This window comes from Pogona vitticeps, chromosome 4 (genome assembly GCF_051106095.1).
Source record: "Pogona vitticeps strain Pit_001003342236 chromosome 4, PviZW2.1, whole genome shotgun sequence".
Lineage (NCBI taxonomy): Eukaryota > Metazoa > Chordata > Lepidosauria > Squamata > Agamidae > Pogona > Pogona vitticeps.
The window spans coordinates 166850518-166877930 of record NC_135786.1 but is presented as its reverse complement, the minus strand read 5'-3'; the positions used below and the strand labels follow the sequence as shown (position 1 = coordinate 166877930).

The 27413-nt window shown below is 37.9% G+C and overlaps 1 protein-coding gene across 1 annotated transcript in view; it reads left to right on the top strand.

Moving 5' to 3' along the window:
* Window positions 1-26468, top strand: part of PRL (prolactin) — a 28836-nt gene extending 2368 nt beyond the window's left edge. Inside the window, exons 3-4 of the mRNA XM_020781656.3 lie at window positions 2318-2497; window positions 3718-26468. Coding sequence (XP_020637315.2) covers window positions 2318-2497; window positions 3718-3909 — 372 coding nt within the window. The 3' untranslated portion in view covers window positions 3910-26468. The remainder of the gene's footprint in view (window positions 1-2317; window positions 2498-3717) is intronic.
* Window positions 26469-27413: the final 945 nt, after the last annotated feature.

Here is a 27413-nt window from a genome sequence, read left to right as displayed (position 1 = left end):
TCAGAGAAATTTTAAAGATGTTGAAATCAAAAAAAGGGGTTGTCCAAAGGGGACAAAATCCAAATTTAACCTTCTTTACCAATTACGATTTCAAGAGGCAAAGAGGCCCAAGCAATGTATCTACGACCGATTTACATTACTTCCCCAAACTCTCAGGATGAAGAAAATGTTTCAGTGATCTCTAACAGTTTTCTCTTACATGAGTGGGAAGAGTAAAAGAGTTTTTGTGGAGTCTGTGGGACGTGGGAGGATGTTGCACTGAGAGCTTCCTTGGAAAAGAGAGAAACTTGAAATCCTTCTGGCTACCCACTGTATAGTTTACAAAAGTAAGATAGCGAATAGCTATGTTAATCTTTTTTTAGAAAAGGAAAAACCAGAACACACGTAGCACCTATGAGATTATATGATCTTTCATTTTTCATAGGTTGTTGTGTGTCCAAGCAGAGATCTTTAGAATGTTTCATATGCATGGTTCAACTTGTCATATAGTATTTTCTGTGGCTTTGGTGCCAGCTAAATAGAAGTCAGACATAAATGTTGGAGTGTCTTCTGGTTACCATATTTAAACTTCTGAAAGTTTGTAGGTTTGCTAAATAAACACATCTGTGCACCATCTTTACACACATTATTCCCCCACAAATGGGCAGAGAGGGATAATGGGAGGCAAATCATCATTACTCATTTCAAAATTTCTATTCCACAAAAACACTTCTATCCTTCTGAAATACTTCATATTTCTTACTTAGGACCACCTCTATGCTACATGCCATTTTTATGGTAGGCTGAATGGCAGATGCATTTCCAGATATGGATGTCTTAGCAACATCTAGTCACTCATTTTCTGCTGCAAGTGTTATGGAAGGTTTTCTCTCACACTTTATCGTTCAACAGCTATACAAATTCTTTTAACACAATGGTTATTTTTAAAAAATCAAACATCTTCTCTAGCCATAGGTCTTAACTCATACACACACACACAAAAAAAACCCTAGAAAATCCTAGAAAACAGTTAGTGAAATCTTCATTGTCTGTTCCAAGAACAGAGGTGAACGTAGTATGTTTCCAGTAGTGATAGGCATGGGCAGTGGAGCCAAAAGGAGATTACAACTCTGGCAAGAAGATGGTATGAAGGTGCACAAGGCTTGGACCCTACTGAAGTCGTAGACTGTCAGCTTCTGCCATTATACATGTTCTCACATCTAACAGCTGTCACTATAAACATATTAATAATGCTTATATTGTTGAAAGAATCTAATTTTAATAATAAGTTCCTAGCCTATGCACTGACTGAAGAATTTTTAAAAAGCCAAAGGCATTTGGAAGCAAACTCCTTTTGATTTGCAGGCAATGATTCTCACTTTGATGAAGTTTTTCCGCTATGCTGGTGGAACCATTCAAAAGCTTGGAAATAATGTATTCCTTTGACACATTAACAATAAACCGGTTACTTTTTCACTAAGCAGGAGAACCAGCAAACTGATGTTTTAAAAATAATGTTTTCAAAGTAACGTGACTATGACTGTCAGAAATCTCAACAGAAGATACAAACCTCTCTCTGTTTACATTGGCTGTATGGATAATGTTTGAGCCTTTGGATTTAGGAGCATAACAGTTCTTCTAAGATAAGAAACAGGGAAGGGTTATTCTACAGGGTAGATGTATTTTGCCACGGTAAGCAAAGTGAAAATTGTTGATGTCAACATTAGAGAGATCTCAAGGGCAGCAAAATGGCAAGGAGGATTCTGGGAAAGCAAAAAGCCCTTTGATCTTCTAGCTCACCCCAAGCAGTGGCAAAGTTTCAAAAGAAAAGAAGTTTGCCCAGAAGCCAAACACTTCAAAGGCGAATCAGACCCATGCCCAGGCATGTTTGCTGTGCTATATGTAGACATTAGAAGTGCTTTGGATAAGGTATTAAGTGGCATACCACAGAATGCATCCCCCATTGTGTACTCATAGATTTTCCAGATCCTGTATTTCCAAAAAGATCTAACTAATATTCAAGATAATCAGGGGATTAAATGTCATTCCATTCAACAAGGCTGAACAAAGTGACTTCTGCCAATGCAACACACAGAGAATGTATGGATAATGTGTTTTAGGGTATTTTGTTATCTAGTTATTCAAGTTATTTCATGCTTTAAAATGACAGAAATAAGACAGTAACCATTAAAAAAACTGCAGCAGTTCTTGTACTGTAAGATTATGTTATTTGTATCTTGTGTATGACAATATCTAATGCTTTTTTGTTTTTTGGGGGGGTTGTTTTTGGGGGGCTTTTTTTTATGGTTTGGTTTGGGTTTTTTTGGTGAATGAGCAGCACGAGGACCTGTTAAATTTAGTGCTGAGTGTCCTCCGCTCCTGGAATGACCCTCTGCTCCATCTGGTGTCTGAAGTGCAAAGAATCAAAGAAGTTCCAGACACAATTCTCTGGAAGGCTGTGGAGATTGAGGCACAAAACAAACGGCTTCTGGAAGGGATGGAGAGAATAGTTGGGCGGGTGAGTAGAAAGGACCCTCTAAGTCTTTCAAGCTGTATAATACTCTTCAGAATCTACCCAACGAGAGAGGTGACATGTTTAGCTTCAAAGAGAGGCTTTGCTGTCCCTTTTGGAAGCTAAATGATGATTTTATCACACAGTCATCCTGCAATGTTGATGGAAATCAAGATGCTACCATGTTCCATATAGAAACTACCTGTGTCTTCCTAGTGCTTGCCCAGTCTTTTACTTAAGGAGAGGGAATGTATATATTTTATGATTTCATCTCTCTCAATAATTTTTAGTTTGGAACAACTGACATGGTAAATTTAGAAACAGATGGCACAGACTGAGTGCAGGATCTAGGCTATTATTCTTCAACCTAGTGTCCCCCAGATGTATTAGACTACAATTCCATTATCCCCAACCAGCATGTCTACTGGGAAGGCTGAGCCTCAAAGATCTCAGTCAGATTTTGAGAAAATTAGTTTCTTGGATTAAAGTTCCCAGAATCTTCCAGCCAGAGTAACTGGGGTGATGAAGGTCTGAGGGCTGTAATTTTTTAAAAAGTAGGTTTCCCAAGCATTGGCCTAGTGATAGAAACAAGAGAAAAATTCCACCTCTTTTCTTACCCCAATTATTTATTATAATCCAGTAAAATTAAATATACTTGAGCCTACTGACTTAAAAAAAGATATATAACTTTGCACGTATGGAAGCCGCAAGCTCTCAGAGAACAGGCCATTAATGTTTTGGAGAAGAGAGGATGGAGATATTCAAACTCAACTGGTATTCAAACATCTTATATTGAAAAAAATGACTCTGATACTTAAACACTTCAGTATCACCCAAGAGAGTCAGTTTCATAATGTAAGCCAATAGCTAGACTTTTTATTTACATATATAAAATAATTTGTAATCAGTTTGCTCATTAGAGATGCAATGTAATTGAGTGTTAATCATGAAAATTAATTCAAGCTCTTGAAGTATGAGGCTTCAACTTTCTTTTACTATCTGAAGGATTTTATTATTACGATGGGTAAATGATCTTCTCTCTCTTAATTTGCATGTTTTTTCTCAATTACTTTTGAGCATTTCCAAAAAATATCTAAGCCATGGTTCTTTCCTATCTCAAGCGAAAACTTGATTCATTATCAGTGCTCACATTGCAGTTTGCATGTTGACATGATATTGTCATCTCAGTGAAATCTGCTGAGTAGATTTTTTTCGTCTTTCATTAGGTTCATCCAGCTGATTTAGGTAATGAAGTCTATTCTAGATGGCCAGGACTCCCAGCCCTTCAGCTGGCTGATGAAGATTCTCGTCTTTTTGCTTTTTATAATCTGTTGCACTGTTTGCGTCGGGACTCCCACAAAATTGACAACTACCTGAAACTCTTGAAATGTCGCCTTATTCATGACAGTAACTGTTGAGCAACTTTGGTTAAAATTGTAGCATTAAATCCACTGCAAATCACCTGCTTTTAGCTTTATGCCTTTTCACTGCACAGGGCATCTTTTATAGAAAATCCTGCTGCTTGGAACAAGATTTATAGCCACATTATGCACATTTTTCTTTGGTTTTGGATGTAAACACCCCCTCAGTGTCTGAAAACCCTAAGAAGTATCATTCTTTTCTGCTGTCATTTACTGTTTTATTGATATGTCATAGGAATATTCAAATCAAGCAATAAAAATTAATAAAAATGTAATTGAAATGAGTTTGTGAAAACTAGGATAAGTTTAAGATGTTTGGAATGCCTCACAAGCCTTTTCAGCCAGAACCCATGGGCAACTGATGCTTTAATTATTCAAGGAAACATCCTCAGTTGAACAGAATGGTAAAAAACAGCCAGAGATTTAGGGAGTTTGTGTGTAATCCCCATACCATGCTGCAAGTGAAACTTCTTATTTTATTAGCAAAAGCGGCATTCATCTCTGAAATAATAGGCCAAATATGTTGGTTGCTGATAACCTCATTGGGAGAAAGACAGCAAACAAACAAACAAACAAGCAAACCTAACAACTGCATTTAAATGTAACTAGCACTCTACATTTTTATACATTATTCAGACACAGGAGGAATTCACTGAGATCTGTGGAGCTTTCTCAAAGATAAGTGAATACAGGAGCTACAGCTTAAATTGTCTTAAAAGTAGAGTATTAATTTTAATTGAAAATGAAACTTTAAAAAAAGTGGCTACTCACAAATATTTTGAATCAATTTAATTTATGAGATAATGGCTGAAATTCTGTTGCACAACTTTACACTTTATAAGGCTTCTGATGTCACCAGCTGTGGCCATTTTTCAGGAATTAAAGGATTCCAGAAGGCCCGACTTTTTCCTAAACTCCATTTTTGTGAATCCATAGTAGGATGTGGGCATCACTTTTTTCCTTTTCAAAGAAAAACTTGAAGACTGGCTCTCAGATTCATGGAAAGAGTGGGGAAGGGAATATTCAGTTATTGATGACCAGCTGGGATATTTTGCTCCTGAAAGTTGCTAAACTTAATTTTTAAAAATCTAGTTGGCATTTCAGTTAGTCCTCCAGAGATTTCAATTAATAGATGAGGTGTGAGCAGAAAATGCACTGTAGAAAATCAAGCTGCAATTCTACCAATAGGGCTCCCTTGAATCTCTGTTACCACATCATATTTTGCTACCTACAGTAGCTGTGTCATTTTATTGCAGAAATGAACTTCAGTCATGTGCCAGAAAATATGCACACATTCTAAATTATTCTTAATGAGACTATTTGAAAACTGTTTTATCTATGAATAGATTATCAAGATCTGATAAAGTGAAAATCTAGCCCAAATACTTGGCTAAAAACATGACCTACATCCTTTCTTAAATTTTGGGTTGTCAATTTGTGCAGTTTTTGCACATCCTTCTGCTTTCGTAAGTGCCAAGTGATCAATGAAAACCAACAGGGTGTTATTATAGTACTTCTGTCCTCACCAAAAGCTGAAATCCTGATTATAATGTACACAGAATATGGCTTTAATATACATAGAATATGGCATATTTGTGCTGACAAATGGTTTTAAAGTAGTTTAGACCAAAAGATGTAGATGCTTAACCACCCATCATTTATGCTTTGGATTTTTGAAGTGCATACATCATTTTAAAATGGCATATGCCACTATATACTGTGTAAGCAACTCAATTAATTTGCATACCTACAGAACTTGTAGCAGAACCAGTGGGTGACAGAGATTCTTGTCTCTTGTGTCATGCCTATTGGCAACACAGCAGTGCAGGAAGCCTTCCTTAAAAGCAGATTCAGTTGCATTTAAGTTCAGTATGGCTGATGACTTTGTTCCCTGCTGTTTCAAAGGATGAAACAGAAATTTCAGAAGTCAGATTTTATTCTTTGTGATATTGAAACAAGAAAGTTTGTACCTTCACCAGTCAGAAAATACTTATTTCTTGACTAATGCATATCCACAGAGAATGAAATGTGCACTTTGAGTTTTCTGAGAAACCTCTCTTTAAAAATAGATGGGCCTAGAGAAAGCACACAGCATGTGTTTTATACTATTCCTGTGAAATTGGGAAGATTGAGTATCCTTTTCTTTTCATACAAGAATTCTCCAAGTAAGTGTATGTACAAAAAGTAATACAGAAGAATGTTGAAATTCACTTTTTGTTGTTGTTTAGTGGTTAAGTCGTGTCTGACTCTTCATGACCCCACGGACCAGAGCACGCCAGGCCCTTCTGTCTTCCACTGCCTCCCAGAGTTGGGTCAAATTCACTTTTTAGTTGGTGCCCCATAGAGCTTAAAGCATTCTCTGGGTGGTTTACAAGTTAATTTGCAGGCTACACATTGCCCCCACAGCAAGCTGAGTACTCATTTTACCGACCTTGGAAGGATAGAGGGCTGAATCAACCTTGAGCCAGCTACCGGGGATTGACCCCTGGGTAATGAGCACAGTTTTGGTTGCAGAACAGTAGCTAAACCACTGTGCCACGAGGCTCCAGTTACCAGCTAGAGATATACCACAATCATCCTAAAATGTCTTATCTAAAAACAGGGTATGATGAGATGCCATTTGTCCCACAATTTGGTTTTTTACAAGTATTACAGTGCATCAGAGCTGCTCTATTACAGTGTAAATTTTTTTTTTTTACTTTCACTGCCCTTCCATAAAGCAGAGGAAGAGTTTAATTTGCCAGTATCATTAAATGTCAGGAGTTGGGCCAAGCATCAGTATAGCTGAGGAAACTATACACATCAACTAACTAAAACCCATCTGGTGTTTTAAATTGATTGTTGTGGCACAAACTGTGAATGAATTCATTTGTGAATGGGCTTAATTGGAGTGGGCTAAATTGGATCACTTAAGGTTGGTTAAAGTTCCGGTATGCCACTTGATGTGATCCTTGCATCTAAATGGCATATGCACAACAAACAACCCTATTTTGTCTTGCTCTTTCCACTGTCAATTTCCTATATCTTGAAGTGACTTAAGAAGACGGATACTTCATGGCACTGGCAAATTAAATATTTCCTCTGTTCTGGGGGAAACAAGGGGGATTGTTTTTATTTTATCTGTGACTTTTCTTAAAGGTCAGGTCAAGAACCTGTCCACAGCCAAATCCACTGTCAGTTGGTACTTGGTGGGGGATTTTGTTGTGGGCAGGTTCTCAACCTGGCTTTTAACAAAAGTCACAAAGAAAAGATTAAAAATCCACTTATTGTAGGAACAACCTGGTTCACTCATTTTTCTGGTTCTCACATGATACAATTGTTGGAGCAAACCAGCCCACGCCCAGAATGTTGCTACCTGCACCTTTCTGAATCTTTGTGAGTAAATGAGAAAAGAAGCATACAGAAGACTGGAGCATAATTGGCAAATAAGACCATACAATAGGCAGTGCTTTTTGTATATCTCTTTTCTTAGCAATAAAGAATAAACTGTTTCTATACGGATATACCACACAACTGTAGGCAAGGATAAGGGAAACCTATATTTTTGATTCATGCATTATTATTATTGGTGTTCCGAATGCATTTTGCAGGAGAATGCCTCGTCCCAACCTCTTTTATTATTGCTTTTCTTCAACACCTAGTCTGAAGATGAGAGGTTTCTGCTTGTGTGTAAGCTCTCCATGCAAGCAAGATTCCTAGGAAATCTTAGTTCTTGTGAATGTATGTGTGTTTGTGCATGTATCCTACACATGAACAGGAATCTCTCCTCTTTTCACATGACAAAGGCAAGATGCAATGAAGTGCCAGTATCTAGCTCTGTGGGAGCAGAGTCAGGTACTGTACTTCCTTCTAAGCATGTTCACAGAAAAAGTGTTAATTAATATCTGAAGAGGGCTGTAGCCTTTTGGGAACCAAGGAAGATAGCACATTTATGCAAACCTGGTCCAATCCAGTCTCTTTCTCAAGAGCTGCAGACACCATGGACACTTCAATAATGACACGCCAAGATACAGCCACTGAGACTGGCTATAATTTTGCCAAAGACAAGTGGTAACTTGCTAGTTGATATTGACTATGCATACAAAATAATGACTCCTCCAGGATCATCTCTGTTCATGAAGACAAATTACAACATCCCAGATTTTTGTCTCTCTTAATTATATGGTATTATTTTAGGCAAGAACAATTGACCTCTAACAGTTGTAGGCTGAGAAAATCGTCCTACTGCATGAAACCACAGTCCTTGCAACTGTGGTACAAAATAGGAGTATCTTGCTGATATTATTATAATAAATTCTAATTAGGGGAAAGCCAGGTGCTATTAATCCACATTCCTGACACTTGCCATAAATTTTCTCACTTTTATGCCAACTTATACTGATTTTTCCACAAAAAAGGTATTTAGATAAGGTAGCCGAAAAGAAAATGTCGATCTTAAAAAACTTGTCTCCATGTTGTTTCTTCTCATGGATTTAAAGAACCTATTCTGCTTCAAGGGCATTTTTCAGGTGATTCTAAAATGCCCTGTGGGATATTTGATAATTTTTTATTTGAACAATATCTGCTCATTATAGTAAACTTCAAAAAATAAAGGCAAAAGGCCTATTAACTAGACTGTGGAAAGCACAAGTCAAGCATTCTCCACATATATCAATTTTATATACAAAGAGGCCATGAGCATGCTACGAAAGTTCTCTTACCATTTATATCAATCTGTATCTACAGGCAGTGTCCTTCTGCAGAGAATAGCTTCCTCTCTTGAGTTTCTCTCCACGTGCAAAATATGAAGATAACAGCAGGGGAGGTATGGAACTAGGCCAGAATGACTATCACTTCTCCCACTACATATGTGGAGAACTTACATGTGTGGAGAACAATTGAACAGGGTTCCATCTTTTGTTCCTCATCAATGGCACTGATTTTCTTGGGAAGCTGAATATTCAGTTGAAGTGAAATATAATAGCTCACAGCTAAATGATACACCATGATAGGATTTTAAATGAAGGGGTATATCTTTTGTTTCAGAATGAACATACATAAGGTATACTTGACAGAATTAAGAAAATAATTTAGCAAAGTGTAGGCAAAAGGAAATGAGGAATTTGTGAATTATCTAATAGCCACATCAGAATAAATACTTTTTAATACAGATTGACGTTAATATATCTCTTGCCGAGCTCCTTGAAATGATCTGAGAGTATAATTTTAACATTGTATACAGTAATATGTTGGCCAAAATGACTAGGGACTTTTTTGTTTATGAAAAGAAAGAAAACATCAAGAAAAAGGCTCTTTTTCATTTTTATATTATTTTATTTATTGACTCCCAAAAACCTCTAAAATATGAAAGATTCTTATCCACAAGAGAGAAGTACACAAAGGGGCTTTAAAATTTTTCCTCTTTTGTTAGACTTTTCTTTCACCTTTGTATGTTAAATAGTCTCAGATTTTTTTTCATCCAATAGCATCATAAGGGCTATTGCAAAGACACAGTGGTGTGACAAAAAGGGTGTCAGCAACCAATCAGAGTATCGATGGCAGAGCAGGGAATTTTAGATCTACAGAAGGGTCTAGAACCCAGTGAGAAGTGGTCTTTGGATCTAGTCTTTCTTGTGGACTATGGACCTCCTGGTGCCCTCTATCTTATCCTGCTGCCTCCCTACCTCCATTACAGATCCTCCCCCCCCCCTTTTTTTAAATTGATGTGGGGGATTTTCACCATTTTTTATTATGTTTACTGCAGCCTGCCTGCTCAACCATTTGATTGATTTTTTTTTAAAAAAATGGTATAATTTACTGTATATTCATTCTCTTAACTGTGTATAATCCAATGGAAGTTTGGGAGCAATATTTTGTTTGCTTCTTCAGGAACAGGTGGGAAGGTGGGTGGACTTTGTGACCCTGCCAGCATGCCGTTGGGCTATGTGAATGTGACAATATAAACTAATGCCTGTTTAGGTCTGATAATGGTTTTATTTCTCAAGTATTGTTGCCTACTTTTGGAGTAGATTGATTCTCTGTTGCCTTGCTTATTTGCTGTCTTGCATTAGTTGTTAACAGTTGAGATGCAATACTACCATATAGTTAAGTATATTGAAAGTTTTTCCTTGGACTTATATAATAAGGAAAATTTTAATATTTAAATATATACTGTTTGTATTACCACATTACTGACAATTTTCTTGCATTACAAGTGACCTGTGCTTAAGAGACCCACAAAGTGGTATAAAAACTTACTATTATGAACTAGAACACTGATGCCACCACTTGAGAATCAAGAGGTCTTGTCTACTCCTAAAGCCTTGCAGCAGAGAAAAAAAATAAAAAGCTATGCCCAGTTTCACCTCAAGCCATTTAGCATGTTACATGTTGTAAAGGAACAGAACACAAAGCAAAACATTCTGTGATGAATGCCACTTACCATGCCCGGTTTCCTTTTCCCTGTAAATTATCCCATTATCATGTGTGACTTACATGTTCTTGCTGTGAAACTAGAACATTTCAAGAACCACTTTCTACATCAGGGATGAGCAAAATATGGACCAAATATGTCCTCTTAAGCCTCCTCAGACCATCTCTGAACCGCAAATCACTCTGGGATACATTCCCTGGGGAAATCTGTAATCGTTGGTCTTTTTCTATGTTAAAGTAGGCATGCAAACCCACTTTTAAAGAGGGTGTCAATACATTATCACCTGTTGTTCTAAAAAGTAACATTTTCCAATGTTACTGGAATATTAAGTCAATTTACTGAAAACATGTACATGTCGTAAGTCCTGTTTCTGGATTTCTCAGTGCTTAGGAACTACACTTATAGTGAAAATATTGGGATAAATCCAACAAAAATAGAGCAGATCCTGGCAAGTCAACATGGAAGTAAGCCCATTTAATTAAAGAGTTTACTCCCATTTGGATTTAGTCCAATGTAAGGTCCGCAATCTACATATTTTTATATTACAGTAACAAAAATCTTAAAATACCTTTCTGCTTACTTGAATCTAACTGCAAATTCAAGAAAAAATACACGGGTACACTAGTCAGTTTTCAAAGCATCTGTTCTGAGAACATCTCTGAGACAGGAAGTCATCCTGAAATGCTAACACTTGAACGGGCAAACCCACAAAAGTTTAAAGTCGACAACAGTTTTGTATTGAGTACAAATAGGTAATAAGTTTCAAGGCTGAGATGACATAACTGATGGGGAAATGGTGGCCTGGTGTTGTCCATCATTGGGGGCAACTCATTACATTTTTTGTTCTTATCAATTTAAGCAGTCTTGACATGGCAAGACACCTTACTGCCTTCAGATGAGAATGAAATAAAAAGCTCTTGCTTCCTTCACAAGGTGTATTTTGCAGAAAGTATCATTATTGTCCTTCTCCTTTGAGAGCTAGAAAGATTTAAATAACACATCCTGCACCTTAATTTCTAAAATAAACATAGTAATCACCCTAGTATTGGGCAAAGTGCATAATTTCCAATTTATACAATTTTGCACAGTAATGGTCATTATTACAGAAAGCTTCATTCTTGCCAAGAGAAAGTCTATCAAGAAAATCACTGTTCTTTCCTGTATGAACAAAAATGTTGTACTTCATAATCCTCACATACAAGGGTGCAACATGGAAGGATTTATTATCCCTCAACCCATCACACCATAAAGAGCTGGACCATAAAGAAGGCTGACCACCGAATAATTGTTGCTTTTGAATTGTGGTGCTGGAGGGGATTCTTGAGATTCCCCTGGTCTGCAAGGAGAACAAACCTATCCATTCTAAAGGAAATCAACCCTGAGTGATCACTAGAAGGACAGATCCTGAAGCTGAGTCTCCAATACTTTGGCCATCTCATGAGAAGAGAAATCTCCTCAGAAAAGATGTTAGGAAGGTGTGAAGGAAAAAAGAGAAGGGGACGACAAAGGATGTGATGGTTGTAGTGTCATAGAAGCTACCAACTTGAATTTGACCAAACTCCCAGAGTCAGTGGAAGACAGGAGGGCCTGGTATGCCCTGCTCCATGGGGTCACGAAGAGTCAGACACGACTTAATGACTAAACAACAAGAACAACCCATCATGCATGAGGTGTGCTACATGAGATCCCCCCAAGATTTAAGGTGAAGATGAGGCTTTTAAACTTTACCCAGAAACAAACATTTCTTCAATATATTTCTTGAGCACTGGCAGGTTAGGCTTATAATCTATTGCATTATCTGTCTCATTTGTCTACAGTGGGGTCTTGACTTGAGAACTTAATCCGTATTGGAAGGCGGTTCTCAAGTCAAAAAGTCTGTAAGTCAAGTCTCCATTGACCTACAGTGCATTGAAAACCGATTAATCCCGTAACAGGCCATTTTTGTTCCATTTTGGATTTTTTCTGGTCTGTAAGTCAAATCTCAGTCTGCAAGTCAAACCTAAATTTTGCAGCCAGAGAAGTCTGTAACTCAAAAAGTCTGTAAGTCAAGCCGTCTGTAAGTCAAGGGTCCACTGTATTTGTTTTCAGTTTGGAAAAAAGAAGCATGTTGCTCCCCCATGACATTCTTATAAGATATGCATTTGTCTACGTACTAGAGAAATAGCATCTGCATTCCAGGAGGATTATATTAATGACTTCAACTCCCTTTAGAACTCAGGTTCTGCTGCCTCTCACTACGGGGTCATTATAGGAAAGAAAAGCAATTGTATGAAGCTGGCCTCCCTGGGTTCACATACTCCATTCTCTTATCGCAGCACTTCACCATAAATACAAAGTGCACAAAATAAGTACTTGGTTGGCACCATTTTTTAAATGGAGCTAAGCAAGACTGGAATCTTAGCAACAGCAACTGGGTATTTTGCACTCTTAGAGAAAGAGCAAACTCTCACAGCTCACCATTATTTGGAAAACTGACTGCCAAGCATAAGCATATTCTTAGGGTAAGTTTTGTCTCAGTTGTAAGTAAAATATAACCTCTGCTCCCCACAACTCCTTTTTTTAAAATCTTATTTATTATAACTACACCCAAAGGATCAAATTCTCTGGTTTAATAAAACCCAAGCCTAAATGATTTCTTCATGCAATCATTATGGGATAACATGAAAACAGTCATAAAAAGCAAACGTTTAGTATATTTAGGAATATGGGAGCAAAAGAACATTCACAGATGTTGTTTAACCATTATAACAGAGAAACCTTTTCATGAAACTGCCAGAATATGACACACAGTCTCAAGTTAAAATGGTGGTACATACAATTCTAAATCTTCCTCGGTTTATTATTCTTCAAAGATTAAACACTAGCCCCTAATGCGAGATACCTTAGGGACAAAACCTGAGCAGTCTTCTACAGCAAACTAGGAACTAAGGATGAAAATCCAGCATTTTAAAAGCCTGGTTAAAGATCAACACAAACAGCTATAAGGAGATTCTTAGGAAAGAATCAGGACAGCTGCAGCTGCATCTCTGCTACCTGCTGAGGGTTGCTAGGCAACTCAGGCCTACCACTGCCCCAAGGGCCTTTTATTTTTACAATTAGGATATTTGAGGGTGTTTTTTTTTTAAAAAAAAATGAGATTTTTACTCAGTCTATTGAGATGTAAAAATATATTTCTTTTTAAATCAAGAAAAAAGCAGAACCATCCTGGACTTTCTAATCACAAACCTTTGCTGAATGTGGGATTTTCTGACAGAACTGACACTGTCTGAAATAACATACACTTCTAAATTGTGACATTTTGACTCTATAGGAGGAATTATTTGCTATTTGTTTTTAACACAACCTTAGTTCATGTCACATATGAACTTCCAGATAATCACTAGTATAAACTGCCTGCTATGTGTTCAAAAAATTCAGTCAATTTAAAGCTGATCTGAATTGCAAATGTGGTGGTAATAAGCCATTAGGGAGTAAGCAACATATCTCTTTTTCACACTTGCAGCAGCTATCTTCTTTAAGGGGCCTTTGGTGCACTGAAATATGAAAATGACAGTTCAACCAAGCTTATTGTCAACAAACATGGAAAATTAAGCATGGGGGCCTCAGTAAGCAACTAAACTAATCCTCTTGAATGGAACAAACTGAAAGATGCAATAAGACCAGAAATGGTATGTGTTTTCTCTCCCCCAAACATGTTTGTTAAAAAAAAAAAAAAGGAAAAAGCTGTTTCTAGAATATGCTTGTAGTTTTTTTAATTTTAGCAAAGGGATGGCTTGGCTGAAGCTTGCAGGAGAGAGCATTTCTGGAGCACTACATTTCTCAAGGTATTTCTGTTCACACTGTTTACATGCAGAAGGAAACCTGATATATTAAAAAGGAAACTGCATATAACATTACTAAAGCAATCCTAATTCTGTCTCATGCCTGGGCACTCTATGTCCCCACCACCACCAATTCAGAAGAGCAGGGCTGGCTCTACCATTAAGTGGGCAGAAGCCAGGAGGGCAGGAACTGCAAATGTTGGGAGGACACAGGTGTGCAAGGACTAGACCATCTGAACAGTTGCCTTCCCATGTAGCAGTAGAGGACCATGTCCTATTGCCAATGCTCAATAGCCAGTCCAGTCAGTTTCTGTCCATGGAATATGCTGGTGGGGGAGAATCTTGTCCCGCATTTTAAATAAAATGGTTTTGGCATGTGTGTGATGAATCAGTGTGGTTTCTGAGAAATGGGTATTTTGTTTTGTTGCATGGAATCACAAGTTGTGGCTTGACATTTGGGACTCAGAGACAACCTCTCTTGTGCTAGGGTTTTGAGATATCTACCCTGCCCTTTCTGACTGGCTCTAGGTCAGCCATCTTGTGACTAAGCTTATTCTCATATTAGCCCTTTTGTGAAATTCCTCAATCTTCCAAATGCCCCCATTGACCTGACACCATTACGGAATTCTGGAAAAGATGGTCCCAAAGAGGCTTATCATTTCATATGTATTAGAGAATGCTACAGCAATAGAAGCTAGAATGTAAGATTATGACATTAATATTTTGTTCAGATCTCATATTTCATCTTGAAGTTCATGGGCCAGTGGCCGATTCTCATTCTTAGTCTGTACTAGAGGGGTGTTGTGACAATAAATAAATGAATAGCTGATGATCAGATTCCAAAAGATCTGTATGGAGAATTAGTGCAGGGAAAGCGCTCCAGAGGGAGACCCCAGCTGCGATACAAGGATATCTGCAAGCGGGATCTGAAGGCCTTAGGAATGGACCTCAACAGATGGGAAACCCTGACATCTGAGCATTCAGCCTGGAGGCAGGCGTTGCATGATGGCCTCTCCCAATTTGCAGAGACCCTTGTCCAGCAGGCCGAGGCAAAGAGGCAGCCCCGAAAGCAGCAAAATCAGGGAGCTGGACAGGGAACATATTGTATTTGTCTTCAGTGTGGAAGGGATTGTCACTCTCAAATTGGCCTTCTCAGCCACACTAGGCACTGTTCCAAGACCTCTATTTAGTGTATGTTACCATAGTCTTTTGAGACTGAAGGATGCCTACTGGTGTGAGAATAAAACAGATCAAACCCATATATGTTGATCTATGATTTTTATGAAATTGTAGTATATAGGCAATAAATATAGTGTGTACTGTTTTACAACAGAAGCTGCCTTTTCACATTTTCTCATCTTGAAAATGGGCATAAAATACCATTAAGTATGTTTCATACTTTAAATAAAGCATTGCTTTATGAATATATATACCAAATATTATTTTGGTATCTTGGTGCTCAAAGAAAATGCTGCATTAAAATGTGTATTTTATCTTTCACGGACTCCCCCAATGTTCATTCCATTATCTCCCTTTGAAAATGAGAATTTGAAGGTGAAAGGCAGTATTACATTCTGAATATATGTAATTGCTTTCATTCCAATTATTGAGGATGGTTATGTTACAAAAAGAATGACAGATGGCTTAAATGTCCTAAGATTTCAAATTTATTTCGTCAATCTCAAAGGGTTTTGTATTGTTAGAAGTTGGGAATGCTTTAATTACCGATAATGCATCTTCACAACCATTTTGTCTAAAATGTTCCCCAATGGGAAGTAGATATTTAATTTTGAATGGAGAAAGTTGCTTTTACTGTGGCAGACCCTTAGGCTATCCCACTCAGTACTGTCAGCACTGAACGGCAGAAGCCTTCCATTGTTTCAGATAGGATTCTCTCCTAATCCTACCTGGAAATGATGGGATTAAACCTGAGGCCTCCTGCATGGAAAACAGATACTTGTTGACCACTGAGTCAAATGTCCTCCCTTTCCACACACACACACCGCAAAAATATTAATATTCTGGGACAGAATCCTATTACAGTTTAGATACTTTGTAGATTAATAGGCTATAGCCAGTGATACTGTTTTGATTTTGACAATAGCCCTCTTTATTTGTTTGTTTGTTTGTTTGTCTGTTTGTTTGTTTGTTTATTAGATTTCTATCCCACCCTTTTAGACAACGTCTACTCCAGGCGGGTTCCATCAAACATTATAAGCTAAAACAGTTAAAAACAATTAAAAACAATTCTAAACAATAGTAATTAGTAATGCTTTAGGCATTCTAAAGCTTAATTACCCTTGTATTCAATGTAATTAAGAGCAAGAGTAAGCACACAAACTCTTAACCCTCCAGCTCTATTCTTGTAACCATCTTGTGTTCTAGAAAAATTTTAAAGCAAATAGCTTCTGTGTGTGAGGGCACATAATGTACTGTACAAAACCTGGCTGGATAGCTCAGTGGTTTAGGTATCTGGTTGGGGGTGTGATTCTCCACCATGCCTTGTGCAAGGATAGCCTGTGTGACCTCGGGCAAGTTGCACAGTCCCAGGGGATGGCCCCTAGAAGAAGGGAATGGTAAACCACTTTTGTATATTCTATACCTAGAAAACTTTGGAAAGAGTCACCATAAGTCAGAATTGACTTGATTATTACTATACAAAAACCTGCTGGATAGAAGAGCCCTCTTCTCTTTCAGACATACACCAAGACGGTGAAGAACATGGAGATGGAGTGTGGACAGAGCAGCCGTATTCCTTCTTTTTCATTATACGTTGTAAAAAACTTTTGAGAATTCACAAACAATGCTATCTTTGCTTTATGAAGTTCTCAGAGGTAAACTAGAAGAGGGGAACCAGGAGACAGGAGGTGTACACAAGACCAAACTAAGATCTGCAGAAAACCCAGGGATATGAGCTCAAAATATTTTTTATTCAAGTTCCCAAACTAAACAGTATTTATAGCCTTTTTGTCAAAAGGCCATATGACAATTACCCTGGATGGCCAGGGACAATATAGAGCCTAAAATACTTCACTGTCAGAATGTGTTCCAAGCAGCAGTAAAGGTCGCCTACTACATGAGGCAATCACACCGATATAACGGTCTCTGATTCTAGCAACAGCAATTTATGACTCTGAAAAAAAGAATGTGTTGGAAATTTTTGCTATTAGCAGATAAAATATTGGTAGAGCCTAAAGCTGCTTTCTAGGAGTTTAATGCAGGTTTATAAAACTGCTGTTGCTGTAGAAATGCCTAATTGCTTCCAATTTGCTCTGCTTATATATTTGCAAGGTTCAAAGATGTCATGCATCTCGGTGGCTAAATCCAGCTGTACCATTCTGTTGGTAAAACTGAGATACAGGTGATTCTTCTTTCCTGGGCAATCCTACTGTCAGCCCCCAGCCTCCCCAACTGGCCTTTTTCCTCCCTCTTTCTCACGCTCTCAAAATTATGTGTGTATTTCCAGCCATCTTGGTTATGTCCTTTGTCAGGCAAAAGAATGATAATGAATGTTTGGTGCTTCTTAATGAACAGTGAACATGAGGACCACATAACCATCTGGAAGCATGAAAATTTTGATTTCTAAGAGCCCTCTTCAAACAGACTACCATCACTCAAGATGCCAAATGCTGGTGATCAACTAAGTACAGAACCATCAACTTCTTCCCCAACATTTCTGTTTGATGCTTGATGTAGTCTTCTCAGACTATAAGAAGGAGAATACATCAAGCTATGTGGCAAGTCTCTGTAAAAATCTGGTAGGCAGAACTCGTGTTGCAATTCCAGCTATGGAGCCCTACAGTACAATTAATCATTACCATAGGAAGTGTCTGAAATTCTCAGGTGTAACTCTTTTTTCTTGTCATCAGCACTTCACCGTCAGATTTGTAGAATTACCTCAAGGAGACAAAAATAAGCAGATGCCAAGGAGGACAAGAATAGGGAATTTTTAATAATTACAGTATACAACAAGGAGTTTATACATATGAAGCTTGCTGTGAGGGTGACAAAAGCTACAATAGCTGAAATTCCCTCCTCAAAACAACTAAGCTTTGTTTCTGTTTACCCTAGATATGATCTGGAACCCATTAACAGGAACTCCGAAACCTTAGATTTCAGAGTTTTCACTCATGATGTAAGGTGTCATTGATCAAAATTTACTTCTTCAGATAATAGGAGTACAAATACATGTCCCCTATATTTATTTCACAGTGTTGAGACTCATGACCAGGTCTTTCTTTATATTTATCAGAGCACGGCACAGTTTAAGCAAGTTTACAGTGCAATGCTTCCGGAAGTGAAGGATTGGCCTGTAGCCATTGCCCCGGCGACATCCCAGTATACATGCAATGTCTCTTCAGGGAGTCTCCTTTTATGTCCCCCATGACCAGGTGAGGAAACAGATAATAAACTGACAATAGTTTGTTAATATAGGAATACGACTGTCAAGCAGTTAATTAGTAGATTGCAGCCTGGGTGGCAAGCTAGGTAGACAAGGCTGTCACAGAAATTGTATCTCTTTGAAGAAGTGAATTTTGATCCACAAAAGCTTACATTGAGATAAACTTATTAGTCTTTAAAGTGCTATACTGTTTCCTCCCCGCCCGCCCCCTTACTAACATTTGTAATATGTGGAAAGTAGAAATAACTGGAAGCTAATTGTCTGAAAGAAATATTAACTCCAGAGTTATTTTGATGGTACATACACATGTAGTTACGCTATTTAGCCATGCAATGCAGTATATTCACAGCAATACCAAAATGCACATGCTTCCTTTTCATTCATACTGTAGCTTCCATTATTAGATTAGGTTTTTCATCAGTAACACCAGCTATGCCTTATTGAAGCTCATGATCACACATATTTACCCCGTTATCAGATTTCTATTACAGATTAGTGCTACACATTACAAAAGAGCAGAATAATTAGAAATGTAGCAGATCTGTTCCTCTAGCTTTATTCTTTCCTTAAGGGGCGAAAAGAAAGCTGTGAGATTAACTCCAGTGACAATTGGCTCCCTTCCTTTGGTTTTCCCATGTTATTGGGGGGAAAGCCATCCTGCATTTTCAGTGTAGAAAAAATACAGACTGAAAAATACGACAGTCAGAATAGTTAATTAGCTGACCTGATTATGCAAATCCCTTTTTAGATGTACAAGCCACATTTTTTTTTCTAAAAAGGCAAGTGCTGACAGGGGTTTCAGATGCTGCATTCTTAAACTTCCTCAATTCTTGTCAAAATTATAATTGCACTTAGAGGAGATTAGTGGGATTTGAGTTGAGAAATATAAAATTGCCTACTTTTAAAAAATAGTCACCCCATCTCAGAAGATGGCCATGCAGTCTCCTAAGGAGAAAATAGTGTCATCTTCATCCAAATGTGTCACCATCATTACTCCAGGCACCATCACTATTGCAGGCAGCAGGAAGGAAAGAGATATGTATTCATATGGAAAGGCACCCTGAGGAGTAATTGGCTCATCAGCCACCTTCTTTGCCCCCTCCTTCCAAATTCTCTCCTTGTCTGCAATGGACCAGGTCTTCTAATAAAGGCTGTGCACCAAACCAGAAGTTTGTTTCAATGGCCAAACAGCCAAACAATGGCCTGCATATAAACTCTAGCATTTATTAACAGATTTTGAACCTGATTTGTAGGCATGGAAAACTGATTTGCAACCAAACCAGGATCAAAAATCCTGGATCACAGTGTGCAATGTGTAATGCAATCACTTTAAAGGTTAAACTGCAGAATCTCATTCATTTGTGACTACCATCAGAAAATGCTTAACGTTGACTGAATTTCATCCCAGTCCAACAGTACACAGTGACTGCTGCCATCACATAGTAATTCTGAAGTTACAGAAAAGTACTGGAGCTGGAAATATGAGTGTTTATTGAAGATTAAAAGACAATCAGTGCTGAGGTCAGTAGTGTCAGGCAGCAGTCAAACAGCCACACACATGACCCATGACACCAATGGGATGGGCTTTCCCAATATTTCCACCCCACTAGTGCCCGTGAAATACATTAATACTGCAATAAGAAAAAAGGGCATGTGAGGCTTTTAAATGCAACCAGAGCAAAAGAATCAAGGAAGGATGCTTTATTTACTTATAGGGTTCAAAGACAGCAGCTAAAAGAATTACATATAAGATCAGACCTCACAGTATTTTTTGCCATTTATTATTAGTGCCACCATATTATAATACAGATTATCCTGGTTAAATGTTTTAAGGATTGCTGAATTAATTAATTAATTAATTGGCAGGTGTCAGATCCTGAACATTTGGAGAGTTCTTAATATTTGAGCCTGTTCAAGTATGTTTTTGAAATAACCTTCTCAGTCACAATGAAAAATTAGCTGTGTTTCAGGGAAATATGCCAATGTAATTTATCAGCACTTGACAATGAGTTCATTGTGAAATACTTTTCTGTTGTAGGTAAAAAAATATGGAAGAGGCACAGTGTCATTCAGCCAGTCAACAATTAATTTAAAAGGTGGAACCACAATCCAATTTTGAATGGCATATGAACTGCACACCTTGCAGTACAGCAAAAACTATCACCTTGAACAGAGAGAATTGTATCTGAAGAATCATTGGAAGGCATTTGCCCCCAAAGCTAAAAGAATTCACCCAGTTGGGATCCATAGCTCTGAGGTCACATTTCCCATCCCTTCTTCTTTTCCAAGTAAGATAAAATGTAGTAGGTGTCAGTGAAAAGTGCAGAGGTTCCCAATTATACATGCAAAAATGAAAATTTGCAAGAGCTCTTCCAGAAAGAGCATTTGTCCCCCTTTAAGTACTGTGTCTGCACTGTTGGACATTCATGCATGTTCATTCATGAACGTTCCTTTCCTGTTTTGTACAGTGTTTTCCCCCTAGCTTCCCAGTCCTTTTTCTTCTTTCTAAAAGCAGTTTATTTTTATTTATTTTTTAGGTTGTATAGCAGGGAAGAAGCATTTAGTGTGATGGCATTTTCTATCAATAGCACAAATGCATCAGGCTCAGAGGAGATGTATTTTATGATATTTCTCTTTACTCACTGGACCCACGTTCAACCCCAAACTGAGAAGAGTTGACCTCAACTAGCAGCAGCACAAGGCAGTCTTAGTAGAGGAAGTACTACATGGGACCAGTTTCTGGCAGAAAGAAGGCAATGCAAAATCTCCCGGAAGCCCATTGATTTGAAATTGGCTTGGGCTGTCTTCTAGGCTGCCTCAAATCATTGTCCAGAATGATTCTGCAGACCTTGGTGGGGGGGTTATCCCTATTTGAGGCCAGGCAGTGCAGATGTGAGTCCTGGTAAACTGTGTGATCTTTCCACACTGAATGGTAAAAAGAACATACCCTGTCTGGAACAGCTTTATCTTTATTTCATACTACTTTGGTTGTTACTTAGGGATGGTGGAAAGCTAAAACTTAACTCTTCCTTAATTATACCTATAATGATCTGGGAAACTTGTCAGCAGCTCATGATCCCAGTCTAGGCCGTTGTATTACTCTGATGCAAGGCCCAAAAGGAAGAATTGGAAAGTGCGAATGACCTTTCTCTTGCTGACATAAGTGCTGAAGAAAGGACACACTGAGAGCAAGAAGAACTGCGACAACTATTACATTTACGAGAATTTCTTCCCATTGAGGTTGACCACATCATAAATTTCAAGACAAATCTTTTTCTAATATTCACTCTGAACATTGGAGATAGTTAGGAAATCTGAAAAATCAAAGATGACAGATCTAAATCTAAATCCTTGCATTTTGGATATGTCTGTGCTAAAACTTGCCAGTGTCAACTGAGATCTAAAATCAACTGCTAGGATAAGCTAAATACAAAAGATAATTCAATGCGTACTTTATCCATTCAGAACCATGCATTGATAAGTGTGGTGTTAGCTTAGCTTTAATAGTCACAGCCACCGTGTCTTCAACTTGTCTAGAAATGCATCACATCCTTAGGGTTTATTGATAAGTGGTAATACATAATTTAAAATTGGGACACTCTGGTAAAAAAAAACTTATAAAATTATACAGTCCATTGTGTTTTTTTTTTCCTATCTGTTACTGAGAAGTATTTGATACATGCATTTTATTTCTACTTCCACAAGCACATATTACAACAAGTTATCAATATTTCCTCTATGTTGAATACTATGCGGTAAGATAACATGATTGTTATGAGTGAAGGCTCCTGCATTGGTAATGGATAGGTATGAAGCATGGCCTTAGGGACAAATATTGGTAAAAAGAAAAGTAAAGATGAGTGATACGGTGGCTTTGCTCTAGGTTTAGAAGCAGCAGCAGCAGCTTTGGGATTTGACAAATAAGCATGTCAGATTTAAATGTGCAGGTATTTGTCTTGAGCAGGAAAGCTGACCCTGAACAATTAAATGTGCTGTGTGTGCACATAAATTTACTGAAAGTCTCCTGAGAAATCCATCACTCATCTTTAATCCTTTTTTAATCTTTAAAATAACAGTCACATACTTTCAGATCAGCACTTCACAATGTACATATTAGTGAGTTGTGGACAATGATGCTTTACTTTAAAAAAATGTAAAAATTAAGCATATTTGTTGCAGTGTGTAACAGCTTACCTGAGGTAAAAATTAAGCAGGAAGCCTTTTAACAAGCTTACTTCTCCAAATCCTGAAATATTCTGATAATACTAAGCAGACAGAATTATTTATTTTATTGGATGAACTACTTATTTAGAATGCTGCAAGCTTTCAACTCGTTTGTTCTTCTTCATGAAATCTTAACCTGAAACTGAAATGAACAAAAGCAGATGTACAATCATGCTAGACCAGACTGTGAGCTGTTTTGTGTATGACAAAAAGGGGGTACATTTCCAGTCCACCACTAGACAGAACCTTTCTGACATCATAATTCTAGTCTATAGTACCAGAAACTAGTCCAAGTAACATACAAGATTTGAAGGAAAAACTCTTTGGGGAACATACAACCTGGCCATGCTTCAAGTACAAAACTACAGGCTGGTCATCCTGAAGAGATACTGATGACAACCCATTTAAGGATAAGAAATATGGACACATCATTGGACCATTACTATGTTCATTCCAACCATCTCCATTGCCCTTTAAGGAAGCATCAAAAGACAGAATATATTGTTCTTTATGTATGCAGGCATGATGAACTGGTACAGTCTAATTCTACCCTTCGCGAATACATCTACTCAGATAGTTGAACTTGTGTTATCTTTCTACAAAGCTGAACCTCTGCTGTGTAGCAGAGAATAATTTATTCAAGTATGGAATTCCAATTTTTCATCACTTTGAAACTGAGCTCCAGGACAATCCTTTGAATTAGCCTTGAAAACTCTTACAGACTGACATTCAGCTTAATTTGAAACAGTTTTGCCTCAACACATCCTGCATTGTTCAAGACTGTACAGAGAGCAGAGAGGGAGAGAGGAGAGGGAGATGGCTTTGATGGGCCTAACAATTCAAGATAAATATGAGCATGGTTTTCTAAACATTAAAACTGGAAACATTTAAATATAGAATGGGCTTTCTCCAATTGGAAATGAGCCAGCAGAAAAGTAGGCCTGTATGTTTTTCTTATCGTTGTTGAAGAATGTTGCATCCACACCTGTTTTGAAGAGGCTTGGGTTATTAAAAGAAAAAGAAAGGATAGGGAGGCCAAGAAAATGCATTTTTGGCATTTATCAGCACAATGCAAAGAACTGGAGAATGGATATCCTACAGGTTACCTGTCCTTCCATTCTGCTAGCAGGGGAGGAGGGGGAGGTTGTATATAGATTAGCAAATGCTTTGCAAAAGTTCACAGCTGAGGTGGATGTTTTGGAGGAGGCAAAGGAAGATTTTGACCTCTACCCACCTCTCTTTTTAACACCTCTCCCTTCAACTCTGTTCTGTTCTTCCGTCTCCCTTTGCTGTTAAATTGTGTTCTGGTAAAAACGCTGATCTTAGGTATGAAATCAAATTGTATGTTAAGAACCCTGTCAATACTAGAGCCCCTACATGAGTCTGGTATTTTAGTCTGAAAATGACAAAATAAGAAGAAACAGTATGACTGAGAGCAGATGTTGTACAGGGTGTAATGCAATGTATGACTGAATAATATCAATAAGGCTTCTTGGAAAACCTATCAGTGTTGCCACCATTCAAGCCTATGCTCCTAGTACAGATACCAAAAAAGAAGAAATCAAAGCTTTTATGCAAGCAGCCAGTAGGAGATCAAACACAAGAGTCAGATATGCTGATAATCATAGGGATCAGAAGAAAAAAGTAGGTAGCAAAGTAGAATCAAACAGTGTTGAAGAATTTGAACTAGGAGTCAGAAACAATGCAGGAAGAATCACTCATAGAATTATGTGAAAACAATTATTCCTTTAGTCAAAGGAAAATAAAAGCCTAGATGGATGACTAAAAAAGCAATTAAAATTGTTACCCTGTTTCCCTGAAAATAAGACCTAACCTGAAAATAAGCCCTAATATGGTTTTTCAGGATGCTCGTAATATAAGCCTGTAACGTTCAGCCCTGCCCTCACCTGTCCGTCACAGCTGGGCAGTGGAACAGCAGCCAATGAGGGGACGGAAGGTGGTGCAGAAGTGGGAGGAGCTGGGATATATAAGGTGTGTGTGATGTGTGAAGGGAGTTCTGTGAGTCTGAGAGACAGTGTGCCAGAAAGTCAGTGAGAGTTAGAAGCTGTGTGTTAGTGAGTTCAGTGAGTGAGAGAAATTGATTATCAACTGGTGATTTACTTATTATATTTTACTGATCAAATAAACAAGTTTAAGTTTTAAAGTAACACTGGTCTCTCTGGGTAATTGATATTGAAATTGAAATACTAGTGGCAGCTACTTGAGAAGAGGAGTGAGCAAAGCCCTATCCCAAAAATAACCTCCACCATTGTGCAGTATTGTGCAGCAAGCAGAAGATCACATGACTGTAAAATAAAACATTCCCCGAAAATAAGCCCTAATGCATTTTCTGGAGCAAAAATTAATATAAGACCCTGTCTTATTATTGGGAAAACACGGTCCTGACAGGCAAGAAGCAAAATTAAAAGTAATAGAATAGGGTCAAATTCCTGAGTGTATCTTTTCAGCAACTATCATATAGAGATAATGAGAACTACTACAATGAACAGTGCAATAAAATAAAATAGAAAAGAACAATAAAAGAAGAAAAATGAGAAGTATCTTCTACAAGATCCAAGAAATGAAAGAGAAATTTAAACCTAGATTAGGGATGCTGATGCTCCAATACTCTGGCCATCTCATGAGAAAAGACCCTGATGTTGGGAAAGTGTGAAGGCAAGAGGAGAAGGTAACGACAGAGGATGTGATGGTTGGACAGTGTCACCGAAGCTACCAACATGAATCTGACCAAACTCCAAGAGACAGAAGAAGACAGGAGGGCGTGGCATGCTGTGGTCCATGGGGTCATGAAGAGTCAGACGCGACTTAACAACTAAACGACGACAGGGATGCTGAAAGATCAAAAGGCAATATATTATCTGACCAGAATAAAATAAAGAGAAAGTGGAAACAATATACTGCAGAACTATACAAAAGAGATGCAAGGATGACATATTCCTTTGAAGATTAATTCTGTGATGAGGAACCTGCAGTTTTTGAAAATGAAGTGAAAGCTGCTCTCAAGGTAGTTGAAAAAAAATCACTAAGAGTAGATGGATACCGATAGGACCAGTTCAAGCTCAGAAACTGCAAATGTCAAAATATGGAAAATGAAACAGTTGACACATTCAACATACATTCCACACACACCAAAAAAAGGAGACTCCAAGGAGTGCAATAACTATAGGACCATGCATCAATTCCCCATGCAAATAAACTAATGTTCAAGGTGGAACAACAAAGACTTCTATCCTATATGTTTAAAAAATACCTCATATTAAGACTAGATTCCAAAATGGGAGAGGCAGTAGATCTTATTGCAAATACACATTAATTACTAGAGTGTGCCAAATAACTTCAGAAGAATATCAGACTATGCTTCAATACCTGATAGTCCTGATGTTTAACTTATATTCTGGATAGGAACCTAGTGTTAGCACAGAATATGGAGAAGCAGAATGATTTCTTTTTGACAAAGTTGTCATACAAGGATGCATTTTATCTCCATATCTGTTCAACTTATATGCAGAACAAAAAGCTCGACTAGATTCAAATGAATCTGGAGTGAAAACCGGTGGAAAAAACATTGAAAACTGCTGGAAAAAACATTGATCATTTATGATATGCAGATGACACCATATTACTGGCAGAAGCAGCAATGACTTAAAAATACTCTTGATGAAGGTGAAAGAAGAAAGTACTGTAAAAAAATTAGGACTGCTGTTGAACACTAAAACAACAAAAATATGACTATATAACTTCTGGAGAACTGCATAACCTTAATGTTGACAACAAATTTATTTATTTATTTATTTATTTATTTATTTATTTATTTATTTATTTATTTATTTATTTATTTATTTATTTATTTATTGGACTTATATACCGCCCCATAGCGCTACAAGCACTCTCCGGGCGGTTTACAATTTTAATTATACAGGGTACACATTGCCCCCCCAGCAAGCTGGGTACTCATTTTACCGACCTCGGAAGGATGGAAGGCTGAGTCAACCTTGAGCCGGCTACCTGGGATTTGAACCCCAGGTCGTGAGCACAGTTTTAGCTGCAGTACAGCGTTTTAACCACTGCGCCACGAGGCGAATTTCAAGAACTTGAAATTGCTAAAAATTTTGTATACCTTGGTTCAATCATCACATCAAGTGGAAACTGAAGCCAAGGAATGAGAAGAAGCCTGAAACATGAAAGGGCAGCCATGAAGGAACTAGAGAAAACCTTCCAGTGTAACAATGTGTAACTGGAAGCCAAGCCCAAAATAATCCACACTACCGCGTACAGATTTGAAGTGAGACCAGCAGGAAACCAAAGGAAAAAGATAAATTCATTCAAAATATGGTGCTGGAGGCCTCTGTGGATACCCTAGACTACCAGAAAGACAAACAAGTATTGCCAGTACTGTTGTCCAATTGAGACGGACAATAAACAGTTCAGGGGCAGCATGTGGTGGTAGAAGCTGGGAAAAGGCATATTATAGAAATGCATGCCACTTTCCTGGATATATGTAGCTTTTGCTTCTAAAAGTGGCTCAATGCAGTAATACAGAAATCACTTCACCTGTACAATTATTACAGAGCCAACATTCTATCTAGATCAGGCTTGTCCAACCTGCGGCCCAGGTCAGCTC